Below are 18,278 nucleotides of genomic sequence, written 5' to 3' on the forward strand. Positions count from 1 at the left end.
ACAAAAGTTACATATACAAGAACAGAAATCACAGTTAACAAAATTGACATGCCGACTGTAATAAAAAAACAAAAAAAAACATTAGGAATGAAGCAGTTCTATTTACATAAAAATAGTTGAAAAACTAAAAAATAATACAAGGCAGGGTTATAAAATATGTACATGTCCTTACAGTGATCCTCAACCCTGGTCCTCAGGACCCACTGTCCTGCATGTTTTAGATGTTTCCCTGCTTCAACACACTTGATTTGAATGAATAGTTGTCATCAGGCTTCTGCTGAGCTTGATAACAACCCATTCATTAGAATCAGGTGTGTTGGAGCAGGGAATCATCTAAAACATACAAGACAATGGACCCTGAGGACCACTGCTTTACAACACAGAAAAGATCCAAGTTCTTGTGTTTTTCCTCAAATGGTTAGGCCTGTTATCTGGCGTTTGCGGGCTGGCTATCTCCCTGGCTCAGGTTTCTTTCTCCTGCCGGGCGCCGGTTGATGTTACTGTGGACAAACTGTCTGAGGCCCTCCAGACCATGATTGAAGAGAAACTCCAGGTACCAGTCCCAATGTTTCCCATTCTGCATCCAAACACGCACACATGAAACACACACACATGAAACACTGTACTGGCCATCAAAGACCAGCATATGGTTCTGGATCTCTTGTAAAAAATTAATAAATAAAGTCCATCTAACATCAATGTCACACTTCAAAATGCATATCCGAGCATTTACAGTAGAGTCTATTTAAAAATGAATTAATAAGACCTCGATAGTTACCTTTATGGAATTGAGGTCCATGTCTCTCCTCTCTGGCCAGCACTGATAAAGAGAGAGAGGGACAGAGAAGGAACATAAATATTCATGGCTTCCTCTCACCAGTAAATCTCAGAAGAATAGAGCAGGGTGGGTGTTGCGGTCGGACTAGAAAAGGTGCGTGTATTATTAAACATAATGAAAACTGAAGTCTCATGCAGATCCCATGAATAATAAAATCAGATTCTGTATTAATGGATCTTCTATGAAAGATACATTAATACCACATTCGTCACTCCTTCGTCTGGGCTCAAAGTTTATTAACCAAACTGGCCCCGCCCCCTCGTGCCTCTGTGCCGCCACCAAACCCCCCCAGTCTGCATCGACAGACGCTACGCCAAACACAACCACCATGACCATCAAACAACGTCTTATCAGCTGAACTGCGACGACAACCTCAGGAGAGTGAGCGCCGTGAGGGGCGAGGCACCAGACAGACCTGGTGGTGGAAGTGGATGGCGAGGCTGAGGAAGGCTGGGTGGTGGATGAAGTCGAAGCTCCTCCAGTACTCTGGTACTTTGCTGCGTGCCAGCACCTCCTCTGCCATCTCCAAAGCTGTGCCAGGCAGGAAGGTCTTCGAGTTCCACAGAGAGCCCACCATGGCCAACAGATAGGTGTTGAAGTCCTTGTATGTTTGTCTGCTGATATGGAAGGCCTGCAAGAGGAATGGAGGGGACAAGATAGAGGGAGAATAAACAGAGATAGTAGGATGGAAAGAGGGAGGGAGACAGAGAGGATGGTGGGAGAGGAGAGAGAAGAAAACGAAAAAGAGAATGGAAAGACCAATGTAGATTGAAGGTTGGATACTGTCTTCAAACATAAGGTTCATTAACTTGGATGTTTGAGCATGTTAACCGATTAGCATTCTGAGGACCAGACCTATTTTTCTTGATAAAACAGCCTGACATTTGAGGTAAGCATGGCAGTGTGACTTGCAAATTTTGCTTAATACAATGAACCAGCCAAACTAAATCTATTCAAGGCAGGATTTGGTTTCAGCAAGCAGCTGAACAACTCTCCATTAGCCTAATAGTTCTGTTCATCTCAAACAAGGCTGCAAACAAAATGGCCATGAAAACAGCCTTGTTAGACATGCTTGTATATACAACTCTTAGATGTGTAAAATACCACAAACATTTGTATGGACACATTTTTATTACCTTCATCTGCTGATCTTGACTCTTGGCCGAGGTCAGATTATTCTTGTACCTAAAGACAGGAGACCAGACCTCGCTGAAGTTATGCTTGAGTAAACAATTTTTATTCCTGGCTTGGCTAAATGTAGCCTTCCATAGCCCCCACAGCTGGCTGAATAGTACATTGTCAGGAATGAATCAGTAATCCCTGCTGTTGCGTGTATTGAAATATGTATCAGAGAACATGTTTAGCCTCTTAGAATAAAAGCAGGGTTTTTTTTAGTTTTGGTTTGTCAGTTTATTTTTTCTGCATGTTACACTAGGCTGAGCGGTTCCATCTCAGAATGGGACATGTAGGTCAACATGTACAGGTCACACACCTGGAAACAAAGCCACGGGTAGACTCCCACTGTTGGAGCATGTAGCTCGCATTCAGATAAAACATTCAAAGAGGCTGTGGACCTTCATTAAACAGAATCAGAAATGCCCTCTTACAGAGCAGAGGTAGCCTGCTGTTAAAAGGAGTTCTTTCAGCTTATTTTGTCATCAAATATACATCAATGCATTTGGTGTTACATGGGTTTGAGTGGCAGAGGACATGTTGGGACATGTTAGGTAGCATGACACGGGCGGATCCGTGTGTAGTCGGCCTGGTCTCTCACCTGACCATGATGTGGGCCAGGCGGTCCACGCTGACGGGGTCTGTGGCCAGCAGGGCGGGGTAGAACACTCCCCTGGGGGGCAGCACCACCAGGGGAAGACTGTACTTCAGGAACATGTCACACACCTGGAGGAGGAGGGGCGCACGCACACGCACACCAGGAAATAAGAGAACCTCAGCTAACTGCCCAGAGTAAAGCGTTCTCTTTATATTTGAAGAGGATGATGTTCTAGGGCCTTGTTGCCAGGCTAAATGCAGAGTATCCCTGGGCTCCAGGCTAGTTACCGTCTGGTAGAAGTCCAGGACGTAGCTGAGGAGGAGGGAGTGGCAGCCCTCCAGCTGCAGCCCTGCGGAGGCCAGCCTGCCCACGAAGCACACCAGCTCCATGACCGAGTCCATGAACCCTGACAGGGTCATGCTCCTGGAGGAAGCAGGGCAGGGGGGGAGTTAGTCACCCACACACACACACAAACTAAACCCTTATCCAACAGCAGAACAAATGCCCTCACAGGGAGAAACTGAATTCCAGTTATGCCAGGGCTGACTGGCTACTGGAACAATCAGAAAGAACAGAACTTTGCCCTTGGTTCAGAATTTCTCCTTCAGCAGCACACCTCACTAATGCAATAAAACAGGAAATAACCAAATCAGCGGAGGTGCACTACAGTTCATTACCCAGAGTTCCAGAGGACGGGCTGGGGATAGAGGGAGGTTAAGAGGGGTGTGGGTGTGACCACCACACGACACAGCCATTGATTACCACACAAACCCCAGAAAATTGTTTCTCGATGGTAATAGGCAATCTGGGGATGAGGTTTAAAATGGTGAGGCGAATAAAAACGTACTGGACACCCCATTAACTTAATAAAGGAAGGGAGGATTGGCATATGGAAGGCACAGGAAGACAAGCCAAAGGAGGGAGAGGATAAGGACTAAAACAGAGGCGTGCAGAGTGGTGTGTGCGTGCGTGTGTGTGCGTCTCACATGGGGGTGTGGCTGTTGAGGCTGATGTCCAGGCCGTCCTCCAGAGCATAGACAGAGTGCCATGTAAGCCACTTCAACAACATGCTGTTCAAACAGTCTAGCACACTGCACTGTGGAGAGAGGCGTGGGACAGGTGTGTTACAGGGGGCAGTCAGAACAAACTCCAACCACTGAACGATGACTGAAACAACTGGGAGATACACTATACTCTGTTTTAAATACTGTTGTGGGCAATACTGTGAATTTACTGGGAACACTTTTATCATTACTGTGTATACTAGTATTATTATGTTTATATTGATCCTTTGATGTTCATTTTATTGGGACTGCTGTGATATCTGAATCTCCCTTCGGGGGCTGAATAAAGTTCTATCTAATCTAACCATGTAAAAGGAGGTTGACAATTTATTACATACTTTTAAAAGAAGTAACAGAAATTGCTGAATGATGATTTAAGTGGTAGAATTATGTTTAAAAATAGTGTTCACTTTTCTAAAGGGAGGTGGGGTGGAGGGGGGTTGTCTGTGCTGCCTACCTTGAAGGAGAGAGTAGAGGAGAAGAACAGCTGCATGAGGGGCTCAAACAGAAGTTGGTTGATACCTGGAGGGGAGGGAAGGGGGGGGGTCGCAAACCACATTAGCACCAGCTACAACAACTCCGCAATCCTCCATGCAATCCTCAACACATGGCAGCCAGTGTACAGCAGTCTGCCAACCGGGCACATGTCTGCCTGCCCGTCTGCTATATTTCAGAAGTTTGATTAGGATAGAGGGGGGGATAGAGGATGTGAGGGGGGTAGAGAGAGATAAGCGTGAGAAAGAGAGAATGGGAGAGAGAGAGGATGAGAGAACGTACAAGCGCTGGGCACCACGGGGATGTCACTCAGCAGACCCAGGATCTGGGGGCGGAGGAGCGAGCCGTCCCAGACGCTGAGGAACTTGTAGAGGAAGGCCTCTGTGCTGGTGAAGCCCTCCTGGGTGGGAGGAGACAGACAGAAACATACGCATCTCAAATGAGCGTTTGACTGTGGCATGAGTTATTAACGAGCTGTGAGCAGGGGCGCGCGGGGGCTGAGGCTAACATGCTGTGACAGATTCAGCTCACACAGAACATGGATGGTGGGGTGGGCAGTGGGACGGAGGGAGGGAGGGACGGGTGGGCAGGTGTTGGGGGCCTGGAGGATGTTGGGGGGTGGGTGAGTGTGGTCACCTGGAGGAAGTTCTGGGTGGAGAGCAACATGTGGAGGAACTGCAGCACCTCGGACGAACTCTGGGAGACCCCGTCACTGCAGAACAGAAACTCTGCCGGAGGGAGAAAGAGAGTGAGTGTGAGAGAGAGAGAGAGAGAGAGAGAGAGAGAGAGAGAGAGAGAGAGAGAGAGAGAGAGAGAGAGAGAGAGAGAGAGCGAGAGAGCGAGAGAGCGAGAGAGCGAGAGAGCGAGAGAGAGAGAGAGGGGAAAAAAGAGAAGAAGAAAGACGAAAAGGTCAGGGGAATAGAGAAGAAAAGGGGGGCGTGAGTAGATTGTTTTGTACAATTTTGACACGTCTAACTTCTCATTCTTTCCTAAACGCTTCCCAACAAAGATATCCTTTGATATGCCCACGCCTGCTTTTGGCTTTGAGGTGTTTTTCTGGCTGCTTCTGTGACGGGCGATGTCACCGAGCGGCGGTGTTTGATGCGCTCACCCTCGTGAAGGGCGTGGCCCAGCCAGTAGTTGAGGCAGAGGAAGGCCGAGTCGTCCTGAACACAGTCCAGGTAGTGGAGCGCCAGGCTGGAGCCCAACAAAGAGCCCATCTGGGCCGGGAGCTGGAGGGGAAGAAACACATGAACAGTTAGTGAAGGGGGATAAGGAACAAACTGGAGGGGGGGGGGGGGGGGGGGGGGGGTCAGTGTGTTAGCTGTGCCCGCGCTGATGAGGCAGCCCAACAACAAAGCTTCTGAATCGCCTCAAATCAGAAGATTTCACAGAACTATAAGATCACTCATGCGCATGTCGTCGTTTTCACTGAGTGGGCAATCGATAAACCTCTGAAACAGTTCTGTCTCATCCAGTAATCATAGTGATCAGCGTGGCAATGTGTTCTGCATCAGTCAGACATCTCTCTGTGTCTATTGTGCATGAACAGCTGCCTCGCAATATGGTAACTGGCTTATAATAAATATATAAATCCAGAAGAGACAGACTGTCGACGGACACGGCTGAGTCTTCCCATAATTAAGGAGCAAACGGCATTGTTCATCTGAAGCTGGGGAGCTCATCAGCACCAGCCTCACTCATGTCTCATCTTCCTGTCAGACACTGGACTAGCTCATATGTCAGTCTTGCCTTTGCTAGGGCCTGGGGGCCAGCTGTAAAACCAGCAAGTCACAACGCCTTGTTGCACATGTTGGCTCCACACACTGTGTGTGTGTGTGTGTGTGTGGGGGGGGGGGGGGGGTTGATGGAGCATGAAGCATCAATGTCCTTAGGCCTTTTATAAGAGATTTATTAGAGTTTGTCAGGTCAACGGCTCTGGCAAGCAAACAGTGTTTGAGAGGACGCGGTTCTTTAATTGTTGACACTTTATAACTTTTCCGATGCAGCTCACACACGTCCCTGTTCATTTGTTCATTAGTCTAATGACTCACGGGGATAAACAACTGTGAGGAAGTCTGTATACTGAGCAATGACACATTTAGTACACAAACAACAGAGAAAAAAGCTCATGAATCTGATGGATCAAAGCGATACACAAATGAACTTCTGAGGCCTTTATTATGTTCTGTTGAGCCGTGTACACTACATGGTGACACACTTCCCCCAAGTGGCCGTACAATGACATTACATGTCAAGGCACTCTCTTGAGCAGTACAACTTTGATAAAATACCACATCCACCCTTCTTAAGTGCTCATCTAAGATACATCCAGGCATGAGCAGTGGGTGACTAACCAGGCAGCTGTGAGTGAGAGTGAGAGAGAGCGAGAGAGATAAAGGCCAACAGGCTGAGGAAAGAAAGCGAGGTGGGAGAAAGAGACAGGGGGGGAGGTGGGGTACAGAAGGAGAGGACCAGACAGATGAAAAGGAAAGAGAAGGCAAGCTGACCTCTATGTGGTGGAGGTGGTCCAGAAGCTGGGAGAAGGAGTGGAGCTGCACCAGGGGGAGAACCTTCCTGCAGGAGAAGGAGGGGGGAGGGCTGGCCTGACACTGCACTGCAGGGCTTGGGGACGGCAGCTCCAGGTGGTGCAGTTTCTATAATAGATGAGGAAGTGAGCCTGATCATTTTGATAACACATTACACCGTCATTAGTATTGAGGAAGTGCACTACAGTGCCATTGACAAGAGAGGATTTGCATGCGGTACCCTTTTCTTGGAGTTGGTCTTGTCTTTCGCGCCGAGGGTCAGGCCGACACCTGAGGTGATCTGACTGTTGGCCCTCCTCTGAACTACACTCAGCGCTGCCTTCCAAGGAGCGTTGTGGTTTTTAAACCCACTCTGAAAGATTAAAGAGCATGAATGTCACATGCCAGCAGGATGTGCTTGTGGATATGGTGCGGCGCTAAATCCACAAAATGCCAGGCCCTCGTGATGGTGAGTGATTTAGGTACTAACCCTCATTCGCGATGGAAGGGAGAGCGTCACCAGCTCAGGGCAGAACACTTTGTAGAGTGACAGCAGGTGTGACAGGAAAGGCTGCCGTCCCTGGAAGGGAAGAGATGGGAGAAAATGAGCGGAGGGCAAGGAAACATGGACGCCTGTTCCTTTGATTGATGTCAGTTATCATTCATGACATCTACAGATAATGGCATCGATGGAGGATAAAGTGTTTATGGAAATTATGCACTGGGTTGATAAACAATACGTCAGGTTTTACCCTTCATGCAATTCATCAAATGTTTATTACAGAACAATGAAGAAACAGCTGCATCTGCTAGATATTTGTTAAACTGACAAACTGTAGAAAAGAAAACTTACTGACATTGCCCACATCCAGCTAGGCCTTGAAAACTAAATGTTTTATTTTACTCCCATAGATCAATATGTACTGCCTTGATTTGAAGATTGATGAAAGAATAGTTTACCATCTTAGACTGAAGCTCCAGTAGCTTTCTCACTCTGAACTGGCAAACTGTAACATAGATCAACAGTTCAAGAAATCTACTTAATGCATAGCTGCAGGAAAAAGGGGGAAAAGACCACAATGATGTGATAAATGTGTTGAACAATTAACATCACTTACCACTTTCCCTCCTGGTCAAAAGGAATAGCAGGTGACAGATAAAGGGAGACTGGGGAGGAAGTCAAATATATTCACTTTTGGAGGGTGCATTTGAAATGTTTTGAATGGCATAAGTGCCCAGGTGGTTGATAAGCCCTCAATCAAGAATGAATCAAGCATATACTAGTCAGTATAATCACAGACAGCACCAGCAGGCATCTGCAGACTGCACTCACCAGATTTTCATCTTTCACAAAGCTGAAGATGAAGCCATAGATGGCCCTCAGTTGGTCCTTGGAGTCAATCATGTCAAAGACAGTCAGGACCCACTTCAGGAAAAGAACCTGGAGCAAGCATCCAAAGATTACTTTCCAAAAATAAAACAATGTTAAATGAATGTGCGTAGGCTTCTCAAACCCTTCCACCAGACAGAGGTGCTTTCTACCTGTGTGCTGACTGGTATCTTGCCGATGCAGAGCCATGCCACCGCTCGTACAACAGCCTCCTGCGGGACCACTGTAGCAGGGATCAGGAACTTCAGCACCCGGGCACAAGGAGCACTCCCTTTAAAATGCAGAGTAAGCAGTGAAAATAAGCACTGTAACGAAATGTTCTGACTACAATATGGCCTTAGTTCAGGGCTGACCTGCGCTCTAAGCAATATCAGAGTCCTCAAATGAAAATCAGTTGAAGATGATGATACACTCACCCATGCGAAGACTCATGACGAACTCCAGCATGACAGAAATGGCCTCTGGAGGTAGTCCTTGACTGAGGCCAACTCTCTCGACATGCACCAGGTTCACCTCCAGCATATCATTGCCTTTAACTTGGGTACCTGCCTCAACTAACAGACGCAAGCAGTACACGAGTTAAATCGTTCCATCCATGCATTTGTTGGTGTTGGAAAGTATCTAGCCTACAGAAAAATGCGATGCAGGCAAAGTTAACTTTAATAGTCTTCATCTACCAACAACAACAACAACAACAACAACAAAGCTGTCTCAGTCGCTACATAGCTAACTAGTACCAGTACATTGTTTAAACATGACATCAATCATGCTCTTGGCAGTGAATAAAAGAAGCATGCTAGCAAATCAAACTAAACACAAACCAGTAGTGGACCTTAACTTATCTAGCTAGGAAGCCAAGATGAATGTATGTAACGTTAGGAAGAAGTGTTTCTGTTTCTTGCTAGTTAGCCTAGCTACTGTATGTTGTTCACCGAGCATGCCCTACCCTCTGAAAAGTACTTCAGGGCAAGCAGAAATGGATCCTTCGCCTCGTTCTTTCTTCTTTTTTTCTCTGCCACTCTCAAACTTCCATTACTACGACCAGAAACAGACAAGTCCCTTTCCGACGACGTCGACGAGTTAAATGTTGAACTCGATCTAGATACTTTGGCCATTGCTACATAGCTAAAAACACAATCATTCGGCGTCCTTCCAGGCAGTCATTCAAACAACTCAAATCTTCCGCGCGACCGTTTGCTCTGCGCAAGCGTAGTGGACTCCTTCCGTGGCGCTGTGGTCATTGTAGTTCTGAAGTATTTAGGAAGGCTACAACTATTCCGTTCTTATTACGCTTCGTTGTCTATTAACGTTAACCATAACAAACAAAATCACACACTGTTCATCTTATCCACAATGCTTTATTTTGCCTATTTTGTTTTACAGAAGCATTGTGAACCTTACATTATTTACTTCACATGGCATCTGAATAATGTGTTTCTCGTTTCCCTTGCATATAACAAATCTAAATAGCAAAAGACCAATCTGTATATGGAACATATGGTAAGACATACGGCAAGTGAATTACCCAGAGGTATAGATGATCATACAAAGATTCGTACTTTGACATTAGAGAAAGACACAAAGCCAGGTTCTTTATTTGACGTGTCATTTAACAAAGCAGATGGTCTATTGTGCCAATTTTGATCCTGGCACTTGATGCAGCAACTGTCCCAAAGTCTCTTCCACCTTCATAGATTTTGTGAAACTGAGATAGCAATGACAGTTTTATCTTCCACCAAAGCAATGATTCACTAAACAGTAAGCAGTTGACAGTTCTGTTTTTTTGGGGGAAAGGGGTAAGGCCTTCATGCAGTACTATCAACAAGAACAACTAATGAACAAGAAAAAAAAGGCTTCACAGAATACTACATTTATTTTAATACCTTATTCAAAAAATTTGATACTGTAATTGACGGATCAATATCAAATAAACCTCTAACACCTGTAATTATTTTGAACAGTTATAAAATTGTTGATTTCTAAATTAATCATGCTGTGTGACATGAAACAGAATCATTTCATAGAACCATTCCTATCTAAAATTTAAACAGTACAAAAAGAGGATAAATCTTTAATAGTGATGAAATCAGAAATTGAAAGGGATTTTTTCAGAACACAGAAAACACAGATCACATTTTCTACTGTATATGGATGAATACATTTTAAATAAAATATTACAAATAATAGAGAACAATAAACAGTGATTAGAAGAGATTCTGGATGGGCAAATGTCTTAAGACCTGAGCTCACTTCAGTTGCCACATGTAATGATAGTCCACAGTAATGGATAGAATATATAGGACTTCAGGTTTTCAGGATCAGCGCTGGGGAACAGGGCAGGGGACACCAATAACCAGTCAGCCAAGACAGTGGGACAGGGAGTGTGTGGGTATCCCTCTTCTCAGCGACTGTTTTCCCTTTGAACCATAATTGCGACGATCCAAAGAAACACACAGGGTTCCCTTTGCTGTTGCTCTGCCCAAACTAGAAAAGTGGCAAAATTAAGACTGTTTGACCTTGTTCTTTTCCTGAGCGTTCACGTGTTCTTCCCTGCTCTCCTCCCTCTCAGGCCGATCCTCACTCTGGCGGGCGATAAGCAGGCGGCAGGTAAGCAGAATACCAAAGACTAGAGCATGGGCGTACCGTTTCAGGGGGTCTCCCACTAGCTGGTGGAAGAAGAGGACAGCTAACATGACCAGCAAAAGTATAAAATTTGCCACGTCCTTTGGTCTCCCTGGCACTAGGGTCAGGACCACACCACAGCCCACTTCCAGTGAGCCGATAATTTTACGGAGCAGGACAGAGCTGACGCCTATCTTCTTGAGACCTGGCAACGCCTTGGCGTAACTCTTGTAAGCTCTTTTCTGAAATACAATGACAGCATTATTGAAAATGTGACAGTGTTATTGACAAACATATGAAAATATCTCATCAGTAGGGAGGACTACAGCCTTCAATTTGAAGACATTGGCCCTATGAGTGCTTGAAAATCTGAGCCTGTCCCTTTAATTGTGGGCCCACTATGGGCCATAAAAATTGTCCTTGATGTCGTTTTTAAAAATGTGTAGGCACATTAAGAAAGGTGCTATTCGATGTGGGGGAACGGGCAAAATAAACACAGCGGTCATGTATGATGTGTTGCATAGTGAGCTACAGAAACATCCTGAAAGCGACAACATCAGCACCGGCAGGTGCAGCAGAGAATTTGCTCGAATGCGCCGCCATTGCCGTTGTTGGCTCTATTGCATTATTTTACTAATAGCCTACATTTCTTGTCATAATTTCTCTAAAATAAAGAATATAGATAACCGTGTAATCGTAAACAGTGGTCTAATTAATAGGCTATCAAACGTTAGAAACTGCACGACATTCATTCATGTAGCCTAGTTTATGAATTTGCAGTTTAAGGGATGACTTTTCTGACTGACCACAGTATTCCTGTTATATGGGTATATTTAGTTATTTCTACTGTAAGAGTGACGCCATTTTCAATAAATAATTTAGCAAACAAATTATGAACTATTCATTACACAGGCATTATTGCACGAGTCTCATTCTATGACGGGGCACGCCTTCAATCCCATGTTTTATAGGCTGTCTCAAAATTACAATTTCTGTCTACATAAATCCTCCTTCACCTTATATTTTGGGGCTTTAGCATGGTCTCTTACTAATGTGGGTCAGCATCGTACGTCACATTATTAGAGCATGAGAGCTTTCGCGGCTACAGCAGAACAATGGCCTTTCCTGTCAGATGCACATGCGATTCGTTGCTATGGTCTTAGGCCTACTTACCATCTCACTGTATGCATCTTTGCTCAATCGTGGTGTAAGTTTAATGGTACCCATGAAAACAAAAAACAGACCAAGAGCGAAGGAGAGTGCCACAATGGTTATTGTCCTCGGTGAAGCCATCTTCCTGTGTGTGTCGCCGCCAAGCTGAGCGTCAAGTGCACAATGCACGCTCCTATCTGAAACTGTGTATTCTTTCTATCCTATGAAGATGCGAAAGGGGGATGGGCTTCTGGAACACTGACAAATATGGCGACATGGTAGTTTTGCTGGGTCCCTGTGTTACATTTCAGTAGCAGATTGTGATAGACCTAGATGCAATTCTACATCTGAGGTCTTTGGAAGCGTATTGAAATTATTGTATTCACTGAATACAGGCCTACAGTAAAGTAAAGTCTAAATGTCAAATTAAAGCCATTTGTCTGAGCAGTGAGGGGTTTGTTTTTAAAAACAGCTATCTGGTATGAAGTAAACGTAAATAAACAATATAATAAAAAGAGCCAAAAGCTCGTTTAAAAAAAAGCTATTCTGTGAGGCTTCCTAGAATGCAAAATCGAAGTAATACGATTTGTACTGTCATGTTATTCATTTCAAATGGCCTTGTGGTAGATCTGTTTCCAGACTTGCCATACACATAAAAATCATGCATGTCACTTGTCTTGAGAGGCTAATATTTTGGCCTCTCAAGACATATTGTATGCATAAAAACATTTCTACAATTCTAGATATTTCCTGTCAGGTTGCATGATTGTGAAATTGAGGGCAATCCATCAAGTCTAAAAAGTCAAATCATGTAGGAAGCAGGTTTATTACAGATGTTCTTGTTTTCACTCTCCTAGAGTTCTTCACATTTTACTCTCAATTTCCAGAACACTTTATGGGGAACATTTGTCAAATAAATGTAGAAAAAGGTAAATATATACATCATGTCTTACACACACACACTTACAGTTGAATAGTATGGCCAAGTTTACATCATCAGGAAAGTATTGTTTTTAATAGTAACATTTAAGAAATAACAGTAATACATACATACCAAACAAAAGAAAACACAAATAGCACTAAACACAAGTTGGGGGTTACACAATGTCAATAATTAACAAAGTATCAGTTCAAAAGATTTGAAAATCTTCTTCAGTAATCCATAAAGTCAGAATTTATTTCATGTACAAGGTTGTGGTGCAGGCTGGGCAACATGTCGCAGGCCTCCTTGTCTCTCTGTGATGGCTTTGTGTCCTGGGGAGGGGGGTCACTGAGGTGTCACTGCATGATCATAAACTTAGACTGCTGTTGTCGTCAGCAGACCCCGTCGTCACACACAAGACCCAGGACCCTCTTACTCTCACTGAGCTTGATCTTGACGTTCTTTCAAAGCCAAAATCGCTTTTCGGTAAAGATCTGCAGGAGACAGGGAAATCATGTATTTTATACAAATGGCATTGTGTACAAGAAATATAGTTTGAATTGCATTTCATTGGGAGTCTAGAGAAATGTCATGGGGCTCACCAAATGTTGTTGAGAGGTCGACTGGCTGGGATAACTCTGCCGGCACCTTCTCTGTGTTGATCTTGTTCTTCTTCTTCACTTTCACAGCTTTCTTCTTTTTCTTCTTCTCCTCTTTACCTATAAGCGACACAATGCAAATGGTGAACATATCTGTTAAAAGCATAACAAAAAGCTACAGTTCCTTATAAGCTGTTCAAATTCTCAATCATATATCCTTCTATATGTGCTTACCTTTGGCTGGTTTGTCCTCATTATCAAGTAATTCTGGAAGGTCGAGGGTCTCTTCTTTCACCTTTGTCTTGCATTTCAGTTTGCCTCGTTTAGGCGTTATCAGGGCTCTGCTGGCCTTCTCTTTCTGCCCACCATTCTCTTGGTCTGCCTCTGTGCCCTCAACCTCCTCTTCCTCATTCTCTCCTCTTTTGCTTTTCTCTGTGTCCTTTATTTTGACCTGCTTTTTCTTCTTTTTTTTAAATGTCTTTTTCAGAGTGCTCTCCTAGCAGATAAGCAAAAGTGACAGATCAGTGTATAATTCTGACACACACAATTTATTGCAATGGGTGTGGCATCTTCGCCAAGATCTGTAGGTATTTTCTCTACCTTGTTCAAAATATTTCGAATAGGTTGCAGTGTGCTTCCAGTCTTAGCCTTTTTGTCTTTCTCTTGTGGCCGGTGAACATGTCGGAGATCAGTCTTGCTAGCACGTATTCTGCACAACAAAGACCAGACTTTACCAGACAAATTATGATACTTTAGATTCAACACCAAGATGTAAGATAAACATCATAATTTTGGGTAAGCCTGTGTGAATGCCTTTCGGTCTCTCACCTTTCCTCTTTAGGTTTGTTGCGGCCTTTCTCTCCTTTCCCTCGTCGGTCTTTCTCCTGAGGAGGTGCCAGAGGTCTCCTGCTATCCCTGGCAATGCGTGCACAGAGTTCTGGATAATCCAAACAGATGGCCCGCAGGAGCCAGCGGAGACCACGCAAAGTCTTCCTGTCCGACCAGCGCCGGAGGTCCATGAAGGCCGAGCATGGCTCCTGAGGTCGAGAGAGAGATGAGATCATCACGTCTACATGGGATCTAACAGTATGAATCTTTCAGCTTTTGAGTTTGTGTAAGTGACACTTTTAGGACTCACAATGTGGCACAAAGAGCGGCTCTGGTTCACCAGCCTCTCCAGTGACAGGATCTCAATCAGCTCACTGCCCAGCAGAGCATTCATCTTGTCCTGTTTGTTGGCCAGCCTAGAAAAATAATTAAAAAAATGCAAATACAAAATCAAGTTAATTGTACTCATCGTATACAAATCTCCTCATCGATAGTCTGTGACAGATATATGAGGGATCCTTACACTAAGAGTGGTTTCCCAGCCACTCTGGGCTGCTTGAGCAGGTCACCAAGAAGCTCCTTGACCTCCTTGATCCTGTGTCTGTCACTGGAGTCTACCACAAAGATGACCCCATGCACATCTCCATAGTGGTCACTCCATGCTCCTCTGGCCTCCGGGGCTCCGCCTGTATCCAGCAGGGTCACCAGAAAGTTCTCCACTCTCAGCTCGGTGCGGACACACCCATGGGTCGGACCTACATCCCCTGGTGGCACTGCCGACAAACACAGTAACCTGAATCAGTCACCGCAAACTGAAGTGTTCTGTTGTGTTCTGAAAGGAAGAATGTCTGTTTCAGGATTCAGTCACAGTTAATTTACCTCCTAGCATCCCCTTGACGGAGGATGTTTTTCCCGCTTTGTCAAGACCAATTACCAGGACATTGACTTTCCTGTGTGAAAAACAATATTGTACTTTATTTAAACTCTGCTGAAGAGAGGGTAAACATATCACATTGGGCAAATTGGATTTTGAGAGGCAAAGTGTTTCACCTTAAAGGTTGCTGGATCTTGGAAACCCAGCTGCAGCAGTTGCTCATCAGGTTGAACATGTTTAGTTGAGGAGAGCAAGGCGAGCACAGGGGCCACCATTTTCTCTGGAGCTCGTACCTGAAACCAGATGGCAGACCTTATTGTAAGACAGGGTTGACCAGCCAAGTCTACCTGGCAGCTGTTTGTGTTCCACATGCATTAGGGACTGCATATGGCGACAAGAGTGACAACACTAAATCTGCAATCCAATTGCTTCCCCCTCAAAGTGTCAGCACTTTTTAAAATCTTACATTACTTTTTGGTCCACAGTTTATACTTAAACTGCACAAAGTCACCCCAGCTCTCAAGCTAGAGTTTGAAAGCAAGCTTCCAGTTCTGGTATTGACCTGGTTCAAGTTATTCATATCATGTTTGGTCACATCACCTGCTGTCAGCTGTCACAAGTTGTCTGCGTTGTGTGTTGTCTGGTCTGGTCAAATCTTTGTCTCTCTCTCTTTCCCTGTATGTAAAGTATGTATGTAATTATTTATGTATGTTGTGTGTGTAACTTGTATGTGTGTGTGTGTATGTTTATGTAATGTATCTGAGGAGTCAGAGGTGTAAGACTGTATGTGTATTAAATGAATCCAGCTTGCTTCAGCCCTCTGTTCAGTGCATCTGTTCAGGCCTCATAATCTCCTAAAGCCCAGACTGACTCACTTAGTGTGAGTTAGAGTGACTGCTTCTCACAGTGAACTACACTGACCCTTATTTATGTCCCAGCCACAGGCTGTGTCCTTAGTCTGTTCAAATGAGCCAATAGCTGCAGTTAAAAATAAAGACTGATTAAAGAAAGACCATTGAATGAAGTCAATACAAGGAAGCATGACTAGTGAACACAAATTCAATATTTAGTGTGGCCTGAGACTTTTTCTCACTTCTAAATACACATGATACCTATATGGTCAGTTTCTTAAATTTGATTGTTTGCTTCTATGCAATAGTCTAGAATATCAAAAAGAAAAATTATACCAACTAACAATTGACAATGTATCTGACTTAATTATTCCCAATACAACTCAAAGAAAAATATTTTCTTATGAACACAAAGTACTGTTAACAACTTGGTAATGTAAACCATTATCAAAGGGTTCTGTAACTTCAGTGTTCTATATCAAAACATACAACAATAAATATGGTATCAGATAACTGATACATCCACACAACATGTTACTCACACTGGCATATGGGGTTACCCTTAATTTCATATTCATTCTGCATGTTCCAATGTGCGTATCTACACCCTTGCAACAGAAAATTCAAACAAGATTTTAAAAAGACAAAAAGATTTAAAAAACAGAAAGTTGAACAATAGTTTGTCTGAATACTTACCATAAGATGTCTGCTTCCATCCGTTTGTTTGTTTGTACTGTTCTTGTGGCATATTGCAGCCGACAGCTAAAAAGTAATCAGGCTCAAATGAGGCCACAAATCCCTTGGTCACCTCATTTGGGAGGAGCAACCTGAGAAACACTGTGTTGACTTATCAACCAATTACACAGGTCCTTGGAAGATCTGTCACTCCTATTGGACAGCATGCCTCACCTTGTGACCAGGATCATGTCCCATTTTAACATCAATGTGTTTTGTAATTTGATGTGGGAATTGTGCCATCATGCAAGTGTCTGAAAGAGGAAACACCCATTATGCAAGAATAACTCATGAGATGGGGTGCATGAACAACCACATAGCAGATGATGACATCCTTTGGCAGCGTTTGTTTACATGACAGGGGGTCATGTGATGTGGTGCCACTATTTACTCTCTTGGAGACCAATCCCAGCATCAAGGCATACCTGGAATCTCATCAACCCTAATTTGGCTCAATCTGATCTTTTCTCTCTGGGACATCTCTACTGAGGGAATGAAAGAGGTGGTCATTTGTAATGTAAACAGAAACTAACTATACTGTTTATACAACACAGAGTTCAACACAGCTACATGCATTCGTGTCCAAAAGTCCAATACGATGTAGTATTTAGTTTTTAAACCAAGCTTCAAGCATTCTTTCTTTTGCATCTTTTAGTTCTTTACCCTATCCAACTTATTCTACACAGCTTCAGTTGTGTGGACTTCAGGACGTTGAGGTGACCAATGGTATGGTTAAGACTTTGGCACCTTGCTGTAACTGACAAGTAGCCTCCATCTGAAAAAAGTATAGCGTAAGTGTCACAACACAAAATCTAAACCCCATGCCCAAATCTTATTATAAAACCATTATCATTAAAATAATCAACATGGAAAGACATTCTTTTTACATTGTTGTTACATTGACACATTTTAACATTCGGAAGTGATGCAGTTATTCAAAACAAACACTAGATGTCCTCAAACTCACAAGATCCCTTTCCACCTTAAGTGGTGACGTCTAAATATTTGCATAAGAGTCTGTGTTGTGTTTCTACAGACCGTATGACATGAACAGGAAAGAATTTTCCCAGAGACCAAATAAGTCTCTTTAGATGAGAAAGGCTAAGCCTATTTCAAGGAAACGTTCATCTAAAAGTATCACTGAAGGTGCATCAGAGAAACACTGATCCTTTACTAGCTGCAGTGTGACATGATTATAGACATGACATGACTGAGGAAATACCTGTGACAGGATATATTCTGAGGAGTTATCCACTTATAGACATTGTTTACGTCATGTAATCAGGTTGCATGGAAACAACTTCCTGCACTGCCTTTTGTGTCTTCATCTTGTTAAGTCATTATCCCAATGTCCAATGAGGCATGGTTTACTGGTAATGTGCTGACTATACTCACCCAAGACTGACCACATCCCTCCTTCAGCTGCCAACGACACACACATACAAACACACAACACACACATTAGCAACCCTGGCTCAATGTCCTCCACATATCTCAAATGTATCTGACACCTGACCAGTAAATGTCTGGATTAAGCTATATGTTGAATGTGTTCTACAGCACATCACACAATGTTGTTCTGCTGACTTGCTGAGGATTTGTCGTATCC

At 43.8% G+C, this 18,278-nt stretch overlaps 3 protein-coding genes across 3 annotated transcripts; all 3 read right to left on the reverse strand.

Annotated features, from left to right (window-relative positions):
- Nucleotides 1–283: 283 nt before the first annotated feature.
- cenpi (centromere protein I) lies at nt 284–9,201 on the reverse strand. Its single transcript, XM_067247946.1, has 20 exons — nt 9,033–9,201; nt 8,503–8,640; nt 8,239–8,357; nt 8,030–8,137; nt 7,815–7,863; nt 7,657–7,703; nt 7,187–7,276; nt 6,938–7,069; nt 6,679–6,825; nt 5,280–5,400; nt 4,805–4,896; nt 4,451–4,568; nt 4,131–4,195; nt 3,596–3,705; nt 2,897–3,032; nt 2,613–2,737; nt 1,975–2,023; nt 1,254–1,469; nt 779–820; nt 284–577 (listed from the first exon to the last, which is right to left on the reverse strand). Exons 1-20 carry the CDS (start codon nt 9,199–9,201, stop codon nt 428–430), a joined length of 2,223 nt encoding a protein of 740 aa, XP_067104047.1. The 3' UTR covers nt 284–427.
- Nucleotides 9,202–10,162: 961 nt separating this feature from the next.
- On the reverse strand, nt 10,163–12,049 carry tmem35 (transmembrane protein 35). Its single transcript, XM_067247929.1, has 2 exons — nt 11,882–12,049; nt 10,163–10,950 (listed from the first exon to the last, which is right to left on the reverse strand). The coding sequence occupies exons 1-2, from the start codon at nt 11,999–12,001 to the stop codon at nt 10,588–10,590; spliced, it is 483 nt and encodes a 160-aa protein (XP_067104030.1). The 5' UTR covers nt 12,002–12,049; the 3' UTR covers nt 10,163–10,587.
- Nucleotides 12,050–13,189: 1,140 nt separating this feature from the next.
- On the reverse strand, nt 13,190–16,650 carry arl13a (ADP-ribosylation factor-like 13A). Its single transcript, XM_067248271.1, has 10 exons — nt 16,631–16,650; nt 15,260–15,376; nt 15,089–15,159; nt 14,733–14,982; nt 14,520–14,625; nt 14,210–14,418; nt 13,982–14,090; nt 13,616–13,877; nt 13,385–13,501; nt 13,190–13,276 (listed from the first exon to the last, which is right to left on the reverse strand). Exons 1-10 carry the CDS (start codon nt 16,648–16,650, stop codon nt 13,221–13,223), a joined length of 1,317 nt encoding a protein of 438 aa, XP_067104372.1. The 3' UTR covers nt 13,190–13,220.
- Between the last annotated feature and the right edge of the window lie 1,628 nt (nt 16,651–18,278).

Source organism: Osmerus mordax, chromosome 12 (assembly GCF_038355195.1).
Source record: "Osmerus mordax isolate fOsmMor3 chromosome 12, fOsmMor3.pri, whole genome shotgun sequence".
Taxonomy (NCBI): Eukaryota; Metazoa; Chordata; class Actinopteri; order Osmeriformes; family Osmeridae; genus Osmerus; species Osmerus mordax.